Source organism: Paroedura picta, chromosome 10, assembly GCF_049243985.1.
Source record: "Paroedura picta isolate Pp20150507F chromosome 10, Ppicta_v3.0, whole genome shotgun sequence".
Taxonomy (NCBI): Eukaryota; Metazoa; Chordata; class Lepidosauria; order Squamata; family Gekkonidae; genus Paroedura; species Paroedura picta.
Genome location: NC_135378.1, coordinates 88,288,241 through 88,308,842, shown reverse-complemented (window position 1 = coordinate 88,308,842; position 20,602 = coordinate 88,288,241). Strand labels below are relative to the sequence as shown.

The window sequence follows — 20,602 nt, the reverse complement described above, 5'->3', positions numbered from 1 at the left end:
GGTAAGAAAGGCGAATGCCATTTTGGCCTGTATCAACAGGGGCATCACATCAAAATCACAAGATGTCATAGTCCCATTGTATACGGCACTGGTCAGACCACACCTGGAGTACTGTGTGCAGTTCTGGAGGCCTCACTTCAAGAAGGACATAGATAAAATTGAAAGGGTACAGAGGAGAGCGATGAAGATGATCTGGGGCCAAGGGACCAAGCCCAATGAAGATAGGTTGAGGGACTTGGGAATGTTCAGCCTGGAGAAAAGGAGGTTGAGAGGGGACATGATAGCCCTCTTTAAGTATTTGAAAAGTTGTCACTTGGAGGAGGGCAGGAGGCTGTTTCCGTTGGCTGCAGAGGAGAGGACACGCAGTAATAGGTTTAAACCAGTGGTCCCCAATGTTTTTATCACCGGGGACCGGTCAACGCTTGACGATTTTACTGAGGCCCGGAGGGGGGTAGTCTTTTGTCAAGGGACGTCACCGCTTCCTGAGCCCCTGCTCCGCTTGCTTTCCTGCTGGTGCTCCTGACTTCCCACCACCCACTGGGGGGCACTGCCAGCAGCAGCTGCACAGTGCCACGCTGAGGGAGAGCCCCAGCCATGGCAGTCGCCGGAGAGCACCAAAGGTGAGCCAGGGACAGAGTGGCAGGCCAGCCGCCAAGGCAGCAGCTGGGGATGAGGAGCCGCGGCCCGGTACTGAATGATCCACGGACCGGTACCGGTCCCCGGACCGGGGGTTGGGGACCACTGGTTTAAACTACAAGTACAACAATATAGGCTAGATATCAGGAAAAAAATTTTTACAGTCATAATTCAGCAGTGGAATAGGCTGCCTAAGGAGGTGGTGAACTCCCCCTCACTGGCAGTCTTCAAGCAAAGGTTGGATATACACTTTTCTTGGATGCTTTAGGATGCTTAGGGCTGATCCTGCATTGAGCAGGGGGTTGGACTAGATGGCCTGTATGGCCCCTTCCAACTCTGTGATTCTATGATTCTAAATTAAATCTCATGGTTTCCACATTTGACTGGTGGCAGAGAGACCAAAGACTCATGAATTCCTCTCCCGCCCCAAGTACCCAAGCCTAACATGGAGACCATATTACATTTGTCCAGCCTCAGGGTTACCATGTCATGGCTCAGCTCGGTAGAGGCTGCTGAATGGAGAGTGTGGGCCCATTTTCATCCACAGTGTTGACCTCTTTCTTTATCCACAAGACAATCCCAGAACACCATTTTTGTGTGTGTTATTGGCAATTCATAATTTTACCCTAGTGATGCCCGCTATTTTTTTAATAATCAGTAGTTCTCCATTGAATAGCCTATGCATAGTGCTTTTTTTATTGCCACTGTTTATGGAATGATGAGACTTGCTTCTTTTAATAAATCCCCAATAAGTGAATGGGGGGGGGAACTTAGAGAGGCATGCTTTGTGCTACAACTTTGGTGTTAATATTTTTTACCTTTGCTGTATGATTGAATTACTATTCGTTGCTCCAGGCAGTTCACTTGAAAAAAAAAAAAAACCTAAATTCTGCTGCCGTTCCCTATACCCTTGCACATGCACACACACACTCCACGGAGTTCCCTTGCTGTGGGTGGCAGGGGCTCCTGCCTGGGGGCTTTTCTGTCTCGCTGGCTGCACCTTGCCATGGGCTTGTGGCTCCTCGTCCTGCCTTGAGAGAGAGAGAGGGAGGGAGAGAGGCCTCTTCAAAGGAGAAACATTTGGAAAAAATTCTTTCTGCCATTGCCTGCACACTTGTCCACTGGAAGAGGGGAGCGGGTGCAGGGGAGGGACGAGGCAGGGTCCTTGCACATTTGAACCTCAATACCTTTCCTTGGCTGGTGAGCTGCTGGCTGTTCTCCATTAGGTAGTGCAACATATGTTGGTGAATCCACTTTTTGGGATTCACCAGCTAGGGTTAAAATGGAAGATATAGCCGGCCACATGCCGCCCAGATGCTGGATGCTGGCGACATCATGTGCAGGGGCCGAAATATAATGACTACTTAAGGTAAGTGTTATACTATATTTAAAGGGTGTGGAAATACCCTCAGTCTCTTCTTTAACTCTGTTGGTATGGTAAGAGTTCTTTAGATGTTGTATACACCGTAAATTGCATATAGACATGGGTTGTTGTTCAGATCTTATTTGTCTTTTTTTGTTGTTCAGATCTTGTTATTTGTCTTTTGTTATTCACATTGCTGAAGATGGAACAGACAAATGCCAGGTGAAAGGGCCCGTGATGAGGGACTTCCGCTCTCACTCAGCAAGGGAGCCCTAGCAAATTCTGCTTTAGAGGCCAAACAAGGCTTGGGAGAAACCCCCCTTTTGCCAGAACCCAATGGAGGCCTCTCATGTGATGTCACAGTAGCTTTCATTGATTCCCTTTGTCTCTATAGCAAATATGCACAGTTGGCTTCTCTAGCAAGACAATCTCCATTTCTTAATGCCGCTGTTGGTTTCTTCCCACAGTACTACAGCTGGAACACCCTCCTGCTGTGCTATGGCCGAGTGGCGCTGGGGATCAAAGAGGACGTTCTCCCTAGAGTGGAACTTATCATTGCCAGAATGATAGAATATTTCACAGCCAACCCAGTGGTATTGTAAAATTATCTCTTTGCACACAAATTAATTTGGCACATTGTAAATCATTAGTTCCCCTCCTCTATCCTAGGTTGGCAGAGTGCCACAAAGTCAGCCAAGAGTACTCCAGAAGTTGGCCACACCACAGCCAGTGGCTCCATTAGCTTTAGAGCTGGTTTGCTCAGCGCAAGAGGGGTGTTGCTTTAAAGTCCACACAAGAGGTTTATTGCTTATTGGGAGGGGCTGTTGTTCAGTGGCAGAGGGTCCCAGTTCTAATCCCCAGCATCTCTAGTTACAGGGATGAGGCTGCAGGTGCTGGGAAAGACCATTTTCTGCCTGAGAACCTGGAGAACTGGTTCAGTTCTGGGTAGACAAGACTGACCTTCATGGTCTGATTCAGTAGAAGGCAGCATTTATAAATAGATGCCCTTTGTTGTTAAGAAACTCCATACTATGGTAGGAAAGTAAGAGTAAATACTCTAGAACTCTGTGTAGGCTAGGATAATTTTGCTAAGAGCACATCTTGCCCTCGTGGAGGTTAGTCCAAGAAGTGGAAAGAGAATGGGTTAATTATCCAAAGGGAAGGAAGAAAGTCCCAAACAATAGCAACAGTATGGTAAACCAAGAGGCATGATTTCTCTCTTTAAGTATTCGGAAGGCTGTTACAGCAGAGGAGGGCAGACAGCTGTTCCTGTTGGCAGCAAAGGATGTGAAAGTGGGACATGCTAGCAAGCCAACACTGACTTATGCCAACCCCACAGAGTTTTTCAAGGCTAGAGATGGTTTGCCTTTGCCTGCATCCATATCATGCTCTTGGTATTTCTTGGAGGTCTCCCATCCAAATACTAGCCAGGGCCAACCCTGTTTAGCTTCTGAGATTTGACAATAGTGAGCTATGTCTCTGACTACTGGGATGGAAAGGTGCCAGCCGATATTGAATAGCTCATCACTTCTAACACGTAAGTACTACGAAAATTTGGAGCCCAGAAGTAAGGACTAGGCTGAATTAGGACAAAAATCCCACTCTTCTGTTGCTGCTGCTGCTGTTTCACTGATCTGATGCTGTGTCCAGAAATCAGCCAGCAGCTGTTTTTGCAAGCCTTGCTGTGGGAGATATGCAGGACGTGTGTGGAAAACCCAGGCTGCCCCCTGCCAGGTTCTGGCCCTCCAGCATGAGCCGAATGGGAGCAGAATGGCCCACCTTGTGTTGCCCCTCTAACTTCGGGGAAGCCCTTTGGCCATGCCCCTGATGTCAATCCACTATGGAACTTTTTTCTGTTCTTGGATTTGGTTTAGGACACGACCTTGAAGAAAAGCTTTTTGATTGCCGTGCTGATGTCCCTGGAGGCTGTGGCTGCCACAGGTAAAGCACATGGCATGCAGCTGCATATGAAACCAACGCTTGTGGAATGCCTGATAGTAAGTATGTTACTCATGGTATGCACAACCATTTGTCATACCTCTGGAATTACATGTAAGTAAAAAGCAAGTACAGAAACTTTGGCGAAAATTTTCCTATAGAATCGCTGAGGGTCGGACACAAGTGAACGGATAACATCATCATCAAAAAGCAAGTTAGACAAGGGGCTCTGTATCTAGCAGAATCTCCTGCTTTTCCACCCTCTCAATAAAAATCAGGCACATGGGGGCCCAATTTCAAACAGGACCATGGCCCAAGAATGCCAGGCCAAACTTTCCCCTTGGGCCATGTTCTTGGACTGAAACAGCCTTGGGGAAGCTGCAGCTTGCCCCAATCACACAGGCAGCAAGTGCCTACTTTGCCACTTGTAGGTCCATAGCATTCTAAATGAAAGTGGCCTGTAGATCTTTTTGTTCCTGTGTCCATCTCTCCCCCCTATGTTTGTAGTCCTTTGCTAACACAGACACCCACAACCTGACACTGAACCCTCATCATCTATCTCCAGCAGACAAAATGTTTCCCGTTGCCTCCTTCCTTCCTTCCTTCCTTCCTTCCATCCTTCCATCCTTCCATCCTTCCTTCCTTCCTTCCTTCCTTCCTTCCTTCCTTCCTTCCTTCCTTCCTTCCTTCCTTCCTTCCTTCCTTCCTTCCTTGCAAGGAAGCATGGGCATTATAATTTCCTTGCCATGGAGTGAAGTGTAGCCTGCTGCCTGACTCCTGTGCCAGGGGAAGGCAGGAGGCAGAATGCTACCCGGCAAAGGTGGCTGGGGCAGCATCCGTGTTCAGAAACTGCTTTTGTTTGCTGCTTTTGTTCGCTGTTTTATTCTCATGTGAGAGGAAATTGAGGCAAGCAGGATTGTCTTTGTAGAAGCCTAATTAGTGGAGTGCCTGCGCCTAGGAATAAATCCTTTCTTGTATGGACATCAAGACCTGTAATGTGTCTCCATTAAAATTGACAGGTGCTGATTGAAAGAGAGCCTGTCCATATGCTGGTCAACACAGTACGCCAGGATGCGATGTACATCATTAAAGAACTTAGGTAGTGAGCCAGCACCCTTTTAGAATCTTGGGAGAGGGACGTTGGGGGGGGGGGGAGATTCACCGGCTACCTCTTGGACCCATCCCAGAGTAAACTGCCCCAAAGCAGTGCCTTTAGAAAACATCAGATATAATGAAGAGCCCTTAGTTGCCTTTCTATCGACCTATGGGTCTACCTTAGACCAGGGCTGATTCTGCACTTTGTTTATTCCGTTGTGGATCCTGCTGAATTCAGATTGATTTGAACTCGGGTCTTCCTCTATTTCCCCCCCCCCTTGAAACAAAAAAGTGTTCTGCACGTGATTAGGGAAGCTCAGAAGGGGGGGAGGAGCCAAGCGCAGCAGGAGACTCTTTTCTTGAATGGGGGGGGGGGGAGGATTGGAGACAGCAGAGGAGGGGCAATAAATCCAAGAGGCAAATCTCTGCCCAGAGAAGTTAGGGCTTCTGGGCCTCTTCTGCATGATGGAAAAGCTGATGAAAACTCACTAAATACATCGTTGTTTTTCTGATCTCTGCACAGAAGAGTGAATTTACTCCGCAAAACTGATTTTGCTCTGTATAGTGAACTGCCTCTTTGGTGCTTTAAGCATCTTTTAAGCGTTGTTTCTAAAAGAGGCTTTTCACCGATTCATTTCTCTCCTGCCTGCGACGCTCTATTAGTCATGCAGAGAAGCTCCTTAGTTATGCAGATTAGCGACTGCATTAAAGAACAAAGTAGAGTTGGCAAAACTACAGGGTGCCGGGCCGCGGCCCGGTGGTTTGGGACCACCGGTCTAAACTGGTTGTTTTTTGAACTGTTTTATATGGCTCTGTGCAAAATACCTCCTGGTGTTTCTGGAGCTTCTGCTGAGAGAAGTTAGGGCTTCCCCTTTAAGGGAAGACTTGGAACCTGGGAACGAGGAAACCTTTGAACTAACACCCTGGCCAATCAGGGCTTTTCTACAGCATTGGAGGCTCGAGGCAGCAAGTTAGTTCAGGAAAAGCAGAGAGTTGCACCTTTACTCATGCTGATTTTTCAAATATTGAGGGTTATATCCACTCCAGGTTATCACAGGGGAAAGTTAGGGTCACTCCGGATCCATCATGCTTGTTGCAGATGAAATATTTTAATCGCCCCAAATCAAAAAGGAAATCACATTCAGTGTAAACGACAGGGACAGAATCGACCTGGGGTTGGAATAAAAACTCAGTGCAGATTCAGCCCAGGTCAAGGTAGATGGTTCCTCTAGCCCAGTGGTTCTCAACTTGGGGGTCAGGACCACTTTGGGGGCCGAATGGCCCTTTCACAGGGGTCAGGGTATGGCAAGCAGCTTGGCTGGGGGGGGGGCACCATCCACACAACAGCCTTGTGGGGTAGATCAAGACAAAGTGTTCGTCTATCTGGAGCAGTGGAAAAGAGTGAGAAACCCTGGGGAAAAACAATTTATATACAGTCATGAACAATGGATCTTCACGCCATTGGTCAGTTTCGGTTTAATTTCTGTGAAAGAACCCTTACATAGTCTTATGGTTGGGGGTCACCACAACATGAGGTACGGTATTAAAGGGTTGCGGCACTGGGAAGGTTGAGAACCACTGCTCTAACCTAGTCTGGCAGTGGCTGAGACAGAAGCCCCATAGCTCCCCAGCCTGAGGCTTCCAGCACATTACGGCACAGTCATAACTTCATATCATCTTGCTGCAGCTAAATCTCAGATGTGCTCCTCTCCCATCAGCAAGCTGAAACCTCTCCTTGAGACAGAAATGAAATCCAGCCTTCTCTGTGCTTCCTTCAGAAGTATATTTTGCCTGGTTCCACTAGATATACTGGAAAGGAAATCTCACATCACCAAGCAGGCTATGAATGTCAAAGTGAGCCATCTTCATTTTGCATGCAGTTTGTGCCTATGCCATGTAAAATGTATATTTGTTTTATCTGTATTGAGAATATTGACAGAAACATGATATGAAAAATGCTTAGGGTTGGCTACAGAGCAGCTTCAGACAGGGTAGGAGCTACAGAGAGCAGCCTCTGGATCGGAATCTGACAGGATTTTATGGTGTCACTGCAGAATGGTGGTTCTTCACTTTGAAATGTCTAAGTTTGGATAAGAAGTTCTGATTGCAGAAGGGGTTGGTGTGAAGCTTTGCTTTGTTCCTGGGGAGTCAGGGAGTTTGCACTCCTGTCCTTTGACCTTCACTACAGAGCAGATCAAGAAGTCCTCAACTACCCAGGTTCACAGAACAGATTTCTCTGGGGAATTATTTGGGGTCTTGTCTAGGATAGAATTTTCAGTAATTCCTTAAGTTAATAGTAAGATGGTGGAGCTAGGCTGCATGGAAGGGGTGGAATCAAATTACAACTGCACCCAAATCCTCCACTGCTGCTACTGACATGTTGGACTGTGCAGTGTTAATCACCATGGCATCTTTCTTGCTTCAGGGGCTCTATTCCCAGGCCATGAGCAGTCTTGAAGAAATGTTGCAGAGCTTGCTGTTGGAGAATCCACATCCTGGGGAGCTTAAGAACATGCTGGAGGTATGCAGGAAGGATTATGGGTTTGGATGCAGGCAGAGTTGACGGGGGGGGGGGAGAGGTTGCACGTTGCATGCAGAAGGCTAACTAGCTAGGTGGACTAAAAGGAGCTGTTTTCAGATGTTCTGTTTAGATGGTCTCACTGTGCTTACTGAAAATGCAAACAAAGCACAGCAGAGTAATTCAGCAGATGTGTGTGTTTAACTTCTATGGAAAAGTTTAAAATTCGAGAAAGAATTACATGGAAAGAAAACAACAGCCGTCTAACTTGTGTTTCTAGTTCTAATCTATTCAATCTTCTTTGTTCCCTTTGACCCTAAAAAGGAAGGAATGGAAGTTCCCCCCTTGTATTCCTGCAGAATAGCATAAATTATTTCCAACATATTAATGAGCCAATAATCAATCTTAAAGTCACCTCATTAAGATCAAAACCTCCCCCTTTGGGTTGGAATAATCTACTCTACACCTAACAGTTTTTAATGATCTAGATGAGGGGTTGGAGGGACTACTCATCAAGTTTGCAGATGACACCAAATTGGGAGGACTGGCAAATACTCTGGAAGATAGAGACAGAGTTCAATGAGATCTGAACACAATGGGAAAATGGGAAAATGAGAACAAGATGCAATTTAATAAAAATAAGTGTAAAGTTCTGCATCTGGGTCAGAAAAATGAAAAGCATGCCTACTGCATGGGGGATACAGTTCTAGGTAACACTGTATGTGAATGAGACCTTGGGGTACTTGTGGATTGTAAACTAAACATGAGCAGGCAGTGTGATGCAGCGGTGAAAAAGGCGAATGCCATTTTGGGCTGTATCAACAGGGGCATCACATCAAAATCACAAGATGTCATAGTCCCATTGTATACGGCACTGGTCAGACCACACCTGGAGTACTGTGTGCAGTTCTGGAGGCCTCACTTCAAGAAGGACGTAGATAAAATTGAAAAGGTACAGAGGAGAGCGATGAAGATGATCTGGGGCCAAGGGACCAAACCCTATGAAGATAGGTTGAGGGACTTGGGAATGCTCAGCCTGGATAAAAGGAGGTTGAGAGGGGCATGATAGCCCTCTTTAAGTATTTGAAAGGTTGTCATTTGGAGGAGGGCAGGATGCTGTTTCCGTTGGCTTCAGAGGAGAGGACACGCAATAATGGGTTTAAACTACAAGTACAACGATATAGGCTAGATATCAGGAAAAATATTTTCACAGTCAGAGTAGTTCAGCAGTGGAATAGGCTGCCTAAGGAGGTGGTGAGCTCCCCCTCACTGGCAGTCTTCAAGCAAAGGTTGGATACACACTTTTCTTAGATGCTTTAGGATGCTTAGGGCTGATCCTGCGTAGAGCAGGGGGTTGGACTAGATGGCCTGTATAGCCCCTTCCAACTCTATGATTCTATAAACTAGCTATATGCTAAACTAGCTATTATAAGCTTTTGATTGTATGGAGCACAACAAATTGTGGCAAGTTCTTAAAGAGATGGGAATACCAGATCATCTTATCTGACTCTTGAGAAACCTATATGCAGGTCAAAACCGGGCATGGAATCATTGGTTCAAAATTGAGAAAGGAGTTCGGCAAGGCTGTATACTGTCGCCTATTTGTATGCAGAGCACATCATAAGAAAGGCGGGGTTAGAAGAGTCACAAATTGGGATCAAGATTGCAGGGAGAAATCTACAACCTAAGATATGCAGATGATACCACTCTAATGGCAGAAAGTGAACTAAAGAGCCTGTTGATGCGTGTGAAGGAGGAAAGTGCAAAAGGCTTGAAACTCAACATCAAGAAAACGAAGATCATGGGAATTCGGTGACGTCAACCGAATTTTCACGATCCAGCAAACCTGTCACTTGGTCAAAAAAGGAAAACAGTTTGGTCTGACAGGACCTGTTGGAGACAAATCCATGCTGACTACTTTGTATCACCAAATTGTCCTCCAGATATTTGCAGATGACTCCCTTTAATATCTGCTCCATTATCTTCCCCACAACAGAGGTCAGACTCACTTGTCTGTAGTTTCCCATGTCATCCTTCCTCCCTTTTTTGAAGATCGGAATAACATTGGTTCTCTTCCAGTCCTCCGGGACATCTCCGTTCCTTAAAGACGTCCCGAAGATGATGGACAAGGGTTGTGCAAGTTCTCCGGAAAGTTCTTTGAGCACTCTCAGGTGCATTTCATCCTGAGCCAGGGGGCCAGGGGATTTGAACTGATCCAGTGCAGCTAAATGCCTCTCGACAACTCTGTCCATGTCAACCTGCCCCCCAGACACTATCCCTTGGCTACTGCCATCTCTAGATGAGCCTAAACCCTTTGACCTGTGGGGAAAAACAGATGTAAAATAGGCGCTGAGCCTTTCTGCTTTCTCTGCATCCTCCATTAGAGTTTGTCCATCTGTACACAACAGTGGGCCTATTGCCTCCTTTGCCTTACGTTTGCTCCTCACATAACTGAAAATTTGTGGGTTCATCTACCATTTGATAATGAAACTGTTAGCCAGGCAGGTCAGAAAGTTGCATGACTGAGGAAGCCTTGCAGAGTTTGTTTCCCAACACACATCTGGGAAATTGAAGTCACCCATGATTACAAGGTCCTGCCGCTTGGATATTTTCCCAAGCTGCTCACAAAGTGCAGCATCCACATCCTCTCGTTGGTCAGGCGGTTGGTAGCAGACACCAACCACCACACTGTTTGTTTTCCTCTTGCTTATTTAAATCCAGATGCTTTCCACTGTAGATATATTCTCCTTCACTAGAATTTCCTGACAGGTAAGCCCTTTCCTCACATACAGTGCCACTCCTCCACCTCTTCGATCTATTCTGTTTTTTTCTGAACAATTCATATCCATTCACTATTACATTCCAGTCATGAGAATCATTCCACCAAGTTTCTGTGATGCCTACTAGATCATACCTTTCCATCAGCATGAGAAGTTCCAGCTCTTCCTTCTTATTGCCCATGCTTCAGGTGTTAGTATAAAGGCATCTGAATCCTTTTACTTTTGGATCCCTATGAGCTGGCCTTCCTGGTTGGGCTGCCCCCGGTCTCCTTCCTTACACTCCGTATGTTGAACGTCTCCTTCCCCTTGTGGCTTCAGTTTAAAGCTATCCTGATGAATCTCTCCAGGTTCCTGCCAAACACATTATTCCCCAACTTCAACAAGTGAAGTCCATCAGGTGCTAGTAGGCTTACTTCAAGAGAGTCTATCCCATGTTCCCAGAAACTAAATCCCTCCTGTTGGCACCAACTACGTACCCACTGATTCACCTCCATTATCTTCCTCTCCTGACGCATTCCTCTTCCCTTGACAGGCAAGATTGAAGAGAATACCACTTGTGCCCCCATTTACTTGAGCTTCCTCCCTAGATCTTGATAGTCTATTTTAATAGGAGCGATGGTATTCATGGACATGTCATTCGTTCCCACGTGGACCATCACAAATGGGTAGCGATCCATAGATTTGAGGAGTTTGGGCAGCCATTCTGAAATGTCTTTAATTTTCACCCCTGGCAAGCAACACACCTCTCGGGTTAGGGGGTCGGGCCCAGCCACATGACGATCCATTCCTCTTATTAGGGAGTCTCCAATTACCAGTACTCTCCTTTTTTTCCTCTCTCAACACCATTTCCTTCGATCCCCGTGGTCTCTTCACTTTGTCTTAGACTTTGTTTTGGGACCTCTTCCCTTGTTGACACTTGCACCTCCTCTGCAAGGGCCTGAAATCTATTCTGGAGCTCCAAAGGCCCCGAAAACCGTCTCGCTCTACGCCTTTGAGTCTTTTTCCTAACTCTGCAGAGCCTTCGTAATGAGGTCAATTCCCATATTCTCTTCAGGACTGGTTGTATTCTCTTTATTCAGAGTTGCACAGCTCCTATGAACTCCTTCCCTTTCTTAATTTCTGTCAGAGTAATAATCCTCTCTTCTAAGCCCCTAATCCTTTCCTTCTTTACCAGCTTACACTTGGGGCAGATGTAGTCCATCTTGTCTTCAGGGATGAAGGCAATCATGTCACACTCATTGCAGATGATAGGATGAGTGTCCTGGAGGTCCATTGAAATTCTAGGCAGTGCAACTACTAGGAAAATATAATCTACAGATTCTAATTGCTAGGCTAAGAACCCCAGGCTAAGAGCCACTGGCCAAGAGCCCTTTGGCTCCCTTTTTAATCCTCCCAGCAATCACCTCACTCAGCATAACAATAGCCTCACCTGGTCAGCAGCAGCAGCAGTTCTCCCCAGTTCAGGCTGTCGGACTAGATGACCCATGAAGTCCCTTCCAACACTATGATTCTATGATATACAAGAGACAATTTGATATATATATTACATATTATATATATATATATATATATATATATATATTACATATTTTATGTTATACATTTGAAATGCAATTGAAGGTTTATTTTCTTCTTTGTTGTACTTATGGACCAACTTGCCTCCCTTGCTTAATGTTCTTTGATGGCAGCTCATGGAGCCCTGGATGACTTCAACTCTAGATCATGAGCGAGAGAGGGCCGTGCTGACCACAATGAAGCTCTTGAAATTTGTAGCTGAGTATTTCCACTTTGATGTGAGTGACCACTGTGTGTTGTGTGGCTACTGTCCTTGCAGTGTGGTGGGATGTCTGTTCCTTAAGAACTTGTAGCTGGAAGAAGAGGTGGGCCAAGCTGAGCACAGTAGGTGTCTGCACATAGGAACATGAAAAGACCCTGTTGACTTGGACTAGGGGGTGATGCAACTCCTTTTTCCCACAGGCACCAACTGTGGTCATTTCTGGGCAGGATAAGACAGGGTAGCCATGTGTTTGCCTCCTAGCATTTGGTGTTCAGAAATACAGTGCATGTGGTTTTCTCCCTTGACTGCTGGAGTCTGTGACACTGTGGCTGCTGTCTACCGCAGGGAGGAAAGCATATGGGCAAAAATGACTGCCAAGGAATTCATTCAATGTTAATGCCAGGTCACAGAAAACTGCAGTAATCCTAACAAGAAATCCTGATTGTAAGTCCATGATGATAGGGTCTGAACTGGCCGTAGGTGAGCAGGAGAGAGAAATTGGGCTGGCAGTAGGTTGCTGGAAGGATGGGTGGTTTCAGAAAGGAGGGGGTTTAGGCAGATAAGTAGAGGACATATTCATGAGTGGCTGTTAGCCATGATGACTAAAGGGATCCTCCATATTCAGAGATAGTAGAATAGCAGTGTCAAAAGGCAAAAGCAAGGGCCTCTGTGGCCCAAGGGTTTCTCCAAGGCAACAGGTTGGCCACTGCTGTGTGAAACAGTATGCTGGGCTAGATAGACCTTCACTGACCCAACAGGGCTCTTCTGCTGAGGATGTAGCATTGGAACTCAAATCAGAACTCCATAAAATGGGAGAGGAAAGACTGACCTCTTCTGATAGTGATCCACCATGATGGAAAGTCATGAGTCCGAACAGAAAGGGCTGGTAGCAAATATAATAATAATAATAATAAAAATGGGTCAGCCCAGCACTGGAGGGGCTCAGCAGGTATGCTTTGCCACCTTTCCTTGCACTAGGCCCAGGCCTGCAGGGGAAAGGGATAAACAATGACCCCTCTGAAACAGACCACGTGGTGCATGTTGGTGCCATTATCCCCGCGGCACGGGTTATCTTGCTCCTCACTTAACATATGGTTTTAGCAATATAAAGTTTTATATTTATATAATAATAACAACAACAATAACAACAGCTTTTTTAAAATAACCTTCCCTTTCCCAGATGACTCAGCATGGGTAACAACTAAATATACAAATTAATCTAATTTGCATAATTGAAACTTACTAGAAAATTAAATTTAAAATATACTTTTGAAGGTCCTGGAGGACCCTGACCTCACCAGGGAGAGTCTGCTAAGAGGTTGGGTCCAGGGCCAAAAAGGTCCTGGAGATGGTCAAGACCAGTTTTAGTTCTTTTAGGCTGGGACTCTTGAGCAAGTGCTGATTCCTGAATCTTACTGCCCTTGGGGTGCGGGAGGGGGGGTGTATAGCGGAAGAGGCACTCTCATAAATACAGTGGTACCAAACTGTTTATATCTACTAGTTCCTTCAAATTTCCACCTTTGTAGCCCTTATTGCTGTGGTGAGATTCCTCTTCCTTTATAGTTCTGCAACAAAAGGGAAAATTGTAATCAGGGAATTCAAATGCAAAGATAAATATGCCATTATAAATGGCATAGCATTATTTAAATTGAAAAGGCCCTCTGGTGCCACATGGTATGGGGAATGGGGTGGCCACCACGTGGGACCAGGGAGGGGGAAATGTGTGGAAACCTACTGCATCTGCGCTCTTTTCAGTCACCGTAGCAGCATCAGGAAACCACACAAGCCCCCTTGGGATTCCTATCAGCACTCTTTATTTTTCCTAATAAATAGACAGCCACAACTACTACTGTTAAGCATTGTCTGTACTCCAAAACAAGGCAGGGAGGATTAACCCCCAGCCTCAGCTGAAGGGGAGGCTGCTGAAAACCATGAGGGAGACCTGAGGGGCATCAACTCCCTTCCTGCCACAGCCTGACTGAATTCTGACTGAGGGCTCCCTGGAAGGGGCACATCCCCCCGGAAGGGGTGGTGGGCCCTGCCGAGTTCTCCATCCCTTGTTGTCATGTTTCTGCCCAGAACTGCTGCCTGGCATGCTTTCTACCCATGCCCCAATTCATACACATGAACATGGTTACAGCAGTCCTCCCCAAGACCTACCAGCTGCCTAACCAGGCATGACCTGTCACCTGTAAGGCTCATCTTTATTTCAACAGCTATCTCGGGAATTCAGCAAGCTTGCCCACCTTACTGCCATTCTGATCATGCTGTGCGGTGATCCAGCGGAATGTGTCAGCTCGTCTGCTGTTCAGGGCGTCAGTTGCCTCTATGAAGTCCTGCTGCGCCGGAAAAGTAAGTGCCAAAATGCTAGAGAAGTGCCACTATGGATTTTTGCTGCTGTGCCCATAGAGTCAGCCATGGGTCACAGAGGCATGTAGGAGCACCCAGACAGGCAGTGCTGTGGCTCCGATGGGCTGGCTATTCACCTGCTTCACAGGTTTAATAGCATCAGGGATGTGAGGTGCTCATATTAGGATAGATATGAGTTTTCTTTCAGCCACCAGCCATAAGAGCACCAGCATAACAACACACAGTTCATGAACCGTCTCTGTGTGCTGCATCCCAGGGGGCTTAGGCACACTGAAGACCTCTTGTACATGCTCTGTCAGTCTTTGTCCAGTCATTGCCCAGGTGAGACACCAGTGCTGGCTTCCAGGACAGAAGGAGGGCAGAATCTAGATTTATTAGGATAAGTTCATACAGCAAAACATTTGGGGAGATTTATTGTTTATTTTATTTATTATTTCACTTTTTTACCAAAAGAACTGAACTGAGAAACCCTGGGGAAAAAAACAATGTATATACAGTCATGAACAATGGATCTTCATGCCATTGGTCAGTTTCAGTTTAATTTCTGTGAAAGTACCCTTGCATAATCTTATGGTTGGAGGTCACCACAACATGAGAAAGGGTCACGGCATTAGAAAGGTTGAGAACCACTGATCTAATGCTTCCCTGCTGTCCCAAACAAAACCAAAAACTTCCTAGCCCATTTCATGGCAGAGTTGTAAGGGGAAAGTTATAGCCTGCATCCTTTCCCTTTTGCTGTCATGGATAGATCAGGAACCAGTTCTTAATAGGGTCTTTCCATGGAAGCTGCTCACTGTTAACTGTAGGGAAAACCCATAGGTGGCCCTTCCAACCTGCACCGCCTGCATCTGGTCTGATTCAGCTTCAGCCCTTGGCTACAGCATGCCAACCAAAACAGTGTCCATGGCTGTGGAAGGCTTACACGAAGTAGTCTGTCAGCAGCACACTGAAGGCAAAGTTCTCCAAAATGTCAATCTCATTAAGAGGCCTTACATATATATTAAACAACATGGGAGATAACAGCCTTCTTGTGCTTCATCCCTGCCCCCACCTGTCCACAAAAATCATTGAAAGGGCCAGAAGGACCAACCGGATGTCGCTTCCTCTGAAGGAAGGCCAACATTGATCATCGAGTAGGGTGACCAAGACAGAGTTTCCATTGTGTAGTCAGGTAAGAATCTGATTGCAGAGGATCAAACATAGAATAGTTGGGTCTTCACCCAGCCTTTCTCTGCAAAAACTACTGCTATTTATCACCCAGGTTTCAAGTTAAGTAGGTATGCTGCATATATTTAGCTGTTATATTAATGGAGCTAACTGTTCTGTAATTTCAAGTGAGCAGCTGTGCTGGTCTGAAGAAATAGAACAAAGTCTGAGTCCAGAGGCAAGTTTGAGACCAAAAAGTTTTATTCAAAGAATAAGCATTCATATGCATGCCCATGAAAGCTTATACCCAGAATTAAATTTTGTGGTCTCAAAGGTTCCTGACTGGACTCCAACTTTGTTCTGTTCTATAATTTGTCAGCTGTTTCCTGCTGCATTTTTCTAAAGAAGAGCAACTAGGCACCTATTTCACCCCATAGGAATTGCCAGAGTAGTCCTGCTACTCTGCTTAGCAAAGCCTTTCTTAAGAGATTTCATCACTGGAGAAAGAGCCACTTCAAAGCTTCGTTTCACTAGAGGAAGTCTTCACACTTAGCTGAGTGGAGCTGGAGGATGCAGATCCGTGACAGGAGGGCGGGGGGTCTTGGAGCAGCTGCCTGTTCCCCTGTTGAAGGCCAGGTGCAGCGTCTTCCTTTCTGGCCTTTCCTGCCTGGCTGTGGAATCCACTCCCCACCCCCACTTCAGGAAATATTTTCCAGGTAATCAGCAGGCATATTTGCTTCACTGTTTATTCAGCATCTGTTTTCTTTAGGCCAGTCTATCTTAGAGGTTAAGAGTTTGTTTTATATCAATCCTGAGCAAAGAGTCAAAAGTGGCTCTATGATTGTGATGAGAGACAGTTGCTTGACAATGTAATCAAACGTTTTACGCACACACAAGCACAACAAGGGGGGGGGGGTTGTCTTCTGTTCTGAAAGCCAGACACCTGAGCCCATAGCACCTTTCCTGCTGCTTCTTTATCAATAACGGATGATCCGGCAAGTGGTTCTGGAGGATTTTAGCTCTTTCCTTGGCCTTCATGTGTTCCAGTTCCTCAGGGCTTGGCTTTCTCTTCACACCCACATGAGTCTGCAGGCCAAGCTTGTCCAAAGGAGCTGGAGGCGCTTTCCTTCTTCAGGCAATTCTGTGACAGCCATCCTTTTCTGTTCTGTCATTCAACAGGCCTAAAGCAGAGAAGGCAAAAGAGGAAGAAGTGGCCCATGAAGAAGAGCTCCAAGCTGCAGGAAGCAGATTGTCTCAGTCCGGTAGTGACAGAGAGCAGGTGGCAGATTGCGATGGTAAGGCTGCCATACCAGGCATCCGGACAGTACATAAGCGAAGATGCTGCAGAATGCTTCCAGATTCAGATTCAGGAGTTCTGGCTGGATCAAAATGTTTCTGAATCTGGAGCAGGACTGGCTTCAGAACCCCTGGAAAGTGCCATGGTTTCTGATAGACCTTCCAGGTCTCAGGAGACTGTAGTCCAGTTGCTGATGACATGGGCACAGGTGGGGATGGATTGGCCCTAGCAAGAGGACTGGTGTATGGTGGGGTCTTAGCATACTGTGCCAAAATCTGCACACTGTGGGGTTGGACCCATTCCACTTTGTGGGCTCAGGGTGATGTTACCTAGAAAGTAGTGAGCCAGAATAAGTATGAATCAAGAGTAAAGGCACTGCACCCACTGAGTGAGGCATTTTACAGGAAGGGAGGGTGCTTGTGCCCATGGTGGGTGACATCCAGTCTGTAGGATCACTTGGGTACCTCAAAGGCATCATGCATGCTCAGGAGATTCTGGACAAAGTGGCAGCTGGCATTGGCAATGAGCCTTTGCCCTGGCAAGACGTTGTAGGAACAGTGCCAGAAGGGTTATGTCCAGTCTAGCTTGAAAAGTCTCATCAGCTGCATGCAGCACCACACAGTCTGCTTGAAGTCAGAGCTCTCTAAGGGAATCTCGCTTCTGGCTGCCCTGTGAAATATTATTGGTCAGGCAGTTGTTGGATCCCTTTCCAGAAAACTAAGCAGGGGACTTAAAATAATTGTTCACAAGGCACTCTTTTTATAGAGGGAGTGACAAATGGGTCAGAGAGATAAATCTTGAAGCAAGATTTGAAGCAAGATACTGGGCAGCTAAAGCTATTTACTTCAGATAAATGAAGCCAGGTTTCTGGGCTACCAACACAACTACCCTCTGAAAAAACAAGAATACATAATTTATTGTGCAAACAGATGACCAGACAGGGTGTTACACCCTAAACAGTGTTGCCACAAACATCCACAGCCAGTGAATGGCACTGAAACCCTTATGCCCTTGTGTCTGTAGCACTATGAAGACCAGCTCTTCTCCGCACAGCTGACCAGCCTCCTGCTCTCTGCTCTAAACAGTCTGAGAAGATCTGACCCCACCTTGCTGAAGGCAGCAGCAGAAGTGCTAGATGCTGCTCTGCAGAATCATGCGAGGAAGATTGGAAGGGTGAGAGATATGGGGGACCTGGGACACACCCCCGTCCGTGCTCCTGACCTGTTTTTTAAATGATTCCCAGTTTCCCAGTGGTTATGCCTGCTGCGGGACTAAATAAGTTGTCAGTTGCCCAAAAGAGACACATGCTCCCCAAAAAATAGAAAGTGGATAGGAAATAGCACATGCAAAGAAGTAGTGAATGTATTAAAGTATTTATCAAAAAGGAACAGGACTCCATTCAAATTGGTTCCATACACTGTTCCTGAACCTCTTACACCCCATTTCCCATGGGCTTGAGAAAGTCCAGCCTTTCTTGGAAATCTGATGCTCTAGAAGGTCTCCTCCATCTTCCTTGGCTCTTCATGGGCCAAGTGTGGAAAGACCAGAGTGCATTGAAAGAAAATAAATTAATTTTTACTGGGAGGGGGAACCAACCAAGTAACTGTCTGGTTATAACAGCCAAGCAAGTTTCCCAGGCAAACCACTAAAGGCTTCTGTTGAAGAAACCTCTTTTGTGGTAGTTTTCCTCACCATGTCCAACAAAACTATAACCACTGTTCTTGACTCTTCAAAGTAGAGGTGCCCACAGTAGTCCTGACATCTGGGGCTGCAGAGACTAGAGGTCCTGAGGGAAAGGAACAGGAGTGTGTCCCACACAGATCTCAAGGAGACACCAGCCCTTGAAAGTGGTTAGAGTGGTCAAGTCAATAAAGCCTGAGGCTCAGGTGGTATCTGAGACCAGTCATTCTACCTGACCTATCTCAAAAGGTTGTTGGGGATAAAGCAGGGAAGGGGAGACTCATGTTCTGTGCTCCTTGGAAAGGACAGGAACTGAGAGGTAGGCACCTTAGTTGTGCATCAAGTATCTTCTTTCTTTGGTCATTCTGGGCCACTGCCTGGCAGGGGAGTCTTTGCATACCTCTTTTCCTGTGCCACATGTAATTCCCAGGCTGTGAAGTGTGCACACCTGCCTTGGCTCCCAAATAAGGTCTCAGTGGCATGCGAATGCTCTGGCATGGCCATGCATCTGAGCTCTCAACATCATGGATGAATTTTTGCCAGCCCTAGAGGCAGTGGTTGGCAGAAGAATTAACTGCAGAACCCTTCTGGCCCAAAGAAAGGTGTGGGTTTGGTCCAGAGTGGACACATTGGATACTGTACATATGTTGCTTTATGAAGGCCTTCAGCACTTTGGCTTCTTCTAGGTGGAAGATGTGGTGGGCTCAATCTACAGGTGCCTGCAGCTGCGGCGGTCTTCCTACTGGACTCGGAAGGTCGTGCTGAGGGCATTAACATTGATGATCCCGCATCACTTGGAGGAAGTGGTGCGCAGCTGCCTGTCCTTTTCAGTGCCCATTGAGAGGTAGGTCAGGGTGAGCATGGTCCTCTCTCTGTTGAGGGAGCTGCCTTGCCTCTGCCTGGGGGTTGAATCAGAACAAAGCAATAGTCTGCTAGGCTACAAAATCCTGCTGCATGTGCATGGCTGGCTGCAGGCGAGAGCAGCTGTGCACTGAACCCTGGATAAGATGGCTGATCATACAGGAGTGGGTTCAGGATGTACTCCCCCTTTTTCAGGACCTAGGTTAATGGTGAACTGGGGGAAATCTCAACTTGGGCCATCCCAGATGGCTAAGTTTATAGGAGCCTTGTTGGACTCTAGGATTGCAAGGGCTTTTCTTCCTATGGAATCATAGACTCATAGAATCTTAGAGCTGGAAGTGTTCATAGAGGCCATCTAGTCCCACCTCCTGTTCAATGCAGGATCAGCCTCAAGCATCCAGGATAAGTCTCCCTCCAGCCGCTGCCTTAAGACTGCCAGTGTGGGGGAGCTCCCTCCCTCCTTAGGCAGCCCATTCCACTGCTGGACTAGTCTGGCTGTGAAAAAGTTTTTCCTGATATCTAGCCCAAACTGTTCTACACATAGTTTAAAGCCGCTACTGCATTCCAGTCTAGCATGCATGAACTGGAACCAATGGCAATTAATTTACATCCTACAATGTCTGTTGGGCCACATGGCCTCAACAAAGGCAGTAGTTCCATATGCTAGGTCGCAAATATGGACTTTACAGGACTGGTTTATCAGGCATTTTGATCCATTTAGGCATGGATCACACCACCACTTCTTGGTTCCTAGGACCATTATTTGCTCTTTGAATTAGTGTGTAAAGGAGACCAACATTTTAAAAGGTATCCCCTATGAAACCTGGGTCCCAGTTATAACACTTACTACAGACACCTCATTGGAGGATTGGGGTGTCCACTGTGAGCATGTGTTGGCTCAGGGTCAATGGACACTGACAGGGAGATCCCTCCAAATTAATCTGTTAGATCAATTCATTTGGCCCTATCTATAGTTACAGACATTGTCGAGGGGAAGAGAGCAAATAGACAATTCGTCTCAACAAGCAGGGTGACACATTTTCCAGCCAACTCTGCAGAGAAGTCTTTCGAGTATGGCAGGATGCTGCTTGTCTCAAAATGGATCCAAGAGCCCTTCATATTGTGGGCCATCTAAATATAC

General features: G+C 46.5%; 1 protein-coding gene across 3 annotated transcripts in view; it reads left to right on the top strand.

Moving 5' to 3' along the window:
* LOC143819608 (maestro heat-like repeat family member 5) overlaps positions 1 to 20,602 on the top strand; it is a 113,622-nt gene that overhangs the window by 45,425 nt on the left and 47,595 nt on the right. For all 3 annotated transcript variants that reach the window (XM_077301440.1, XM_077301438.1, XM_077301437.1), the window contains 10 exons: positions 2,467 to 2,592; positions 3,874 to 3,996; positions 4,957 to 5,036; positions 6,751 to 6,886; positions 7,458 to 7,553; positions 12,019 to 12,123; positions 14,324 to 14,459; positions 16,803 to 16,918; positions 17,944 to 18,093; positions 19,287 to 19,444. In XM_077301440.1, the coding sequence (XP_077157555.1) occupies positions 2,467 to 2,592; positions 3,874 to 3,996; positions 4,957 to 5,036; positions 6,751 to 6,886; positions 7,458 to 7,553; positions 12,019 to 12,123; positions 14,324 to 14,459; positions 16,803 to 16,918; positions 17,944 to 18,093; positions 19,287 to 19,444 (1,226 nt within the window). The remainder of the gene's footprint in view (positions 1 to 2,466; positions 2,593 to 3,873; positions 3,997 to 4,956; positions 5,037 to 6,750; positions 6,887 to 7,457; positions 7,554 to 12,018; positions 12,124 to 14,323; positions 14,460 to 16,802; positions 16,919 to 17,943; positions 18,094 to 19,286; positions 19,445 to 20,602) is intronic.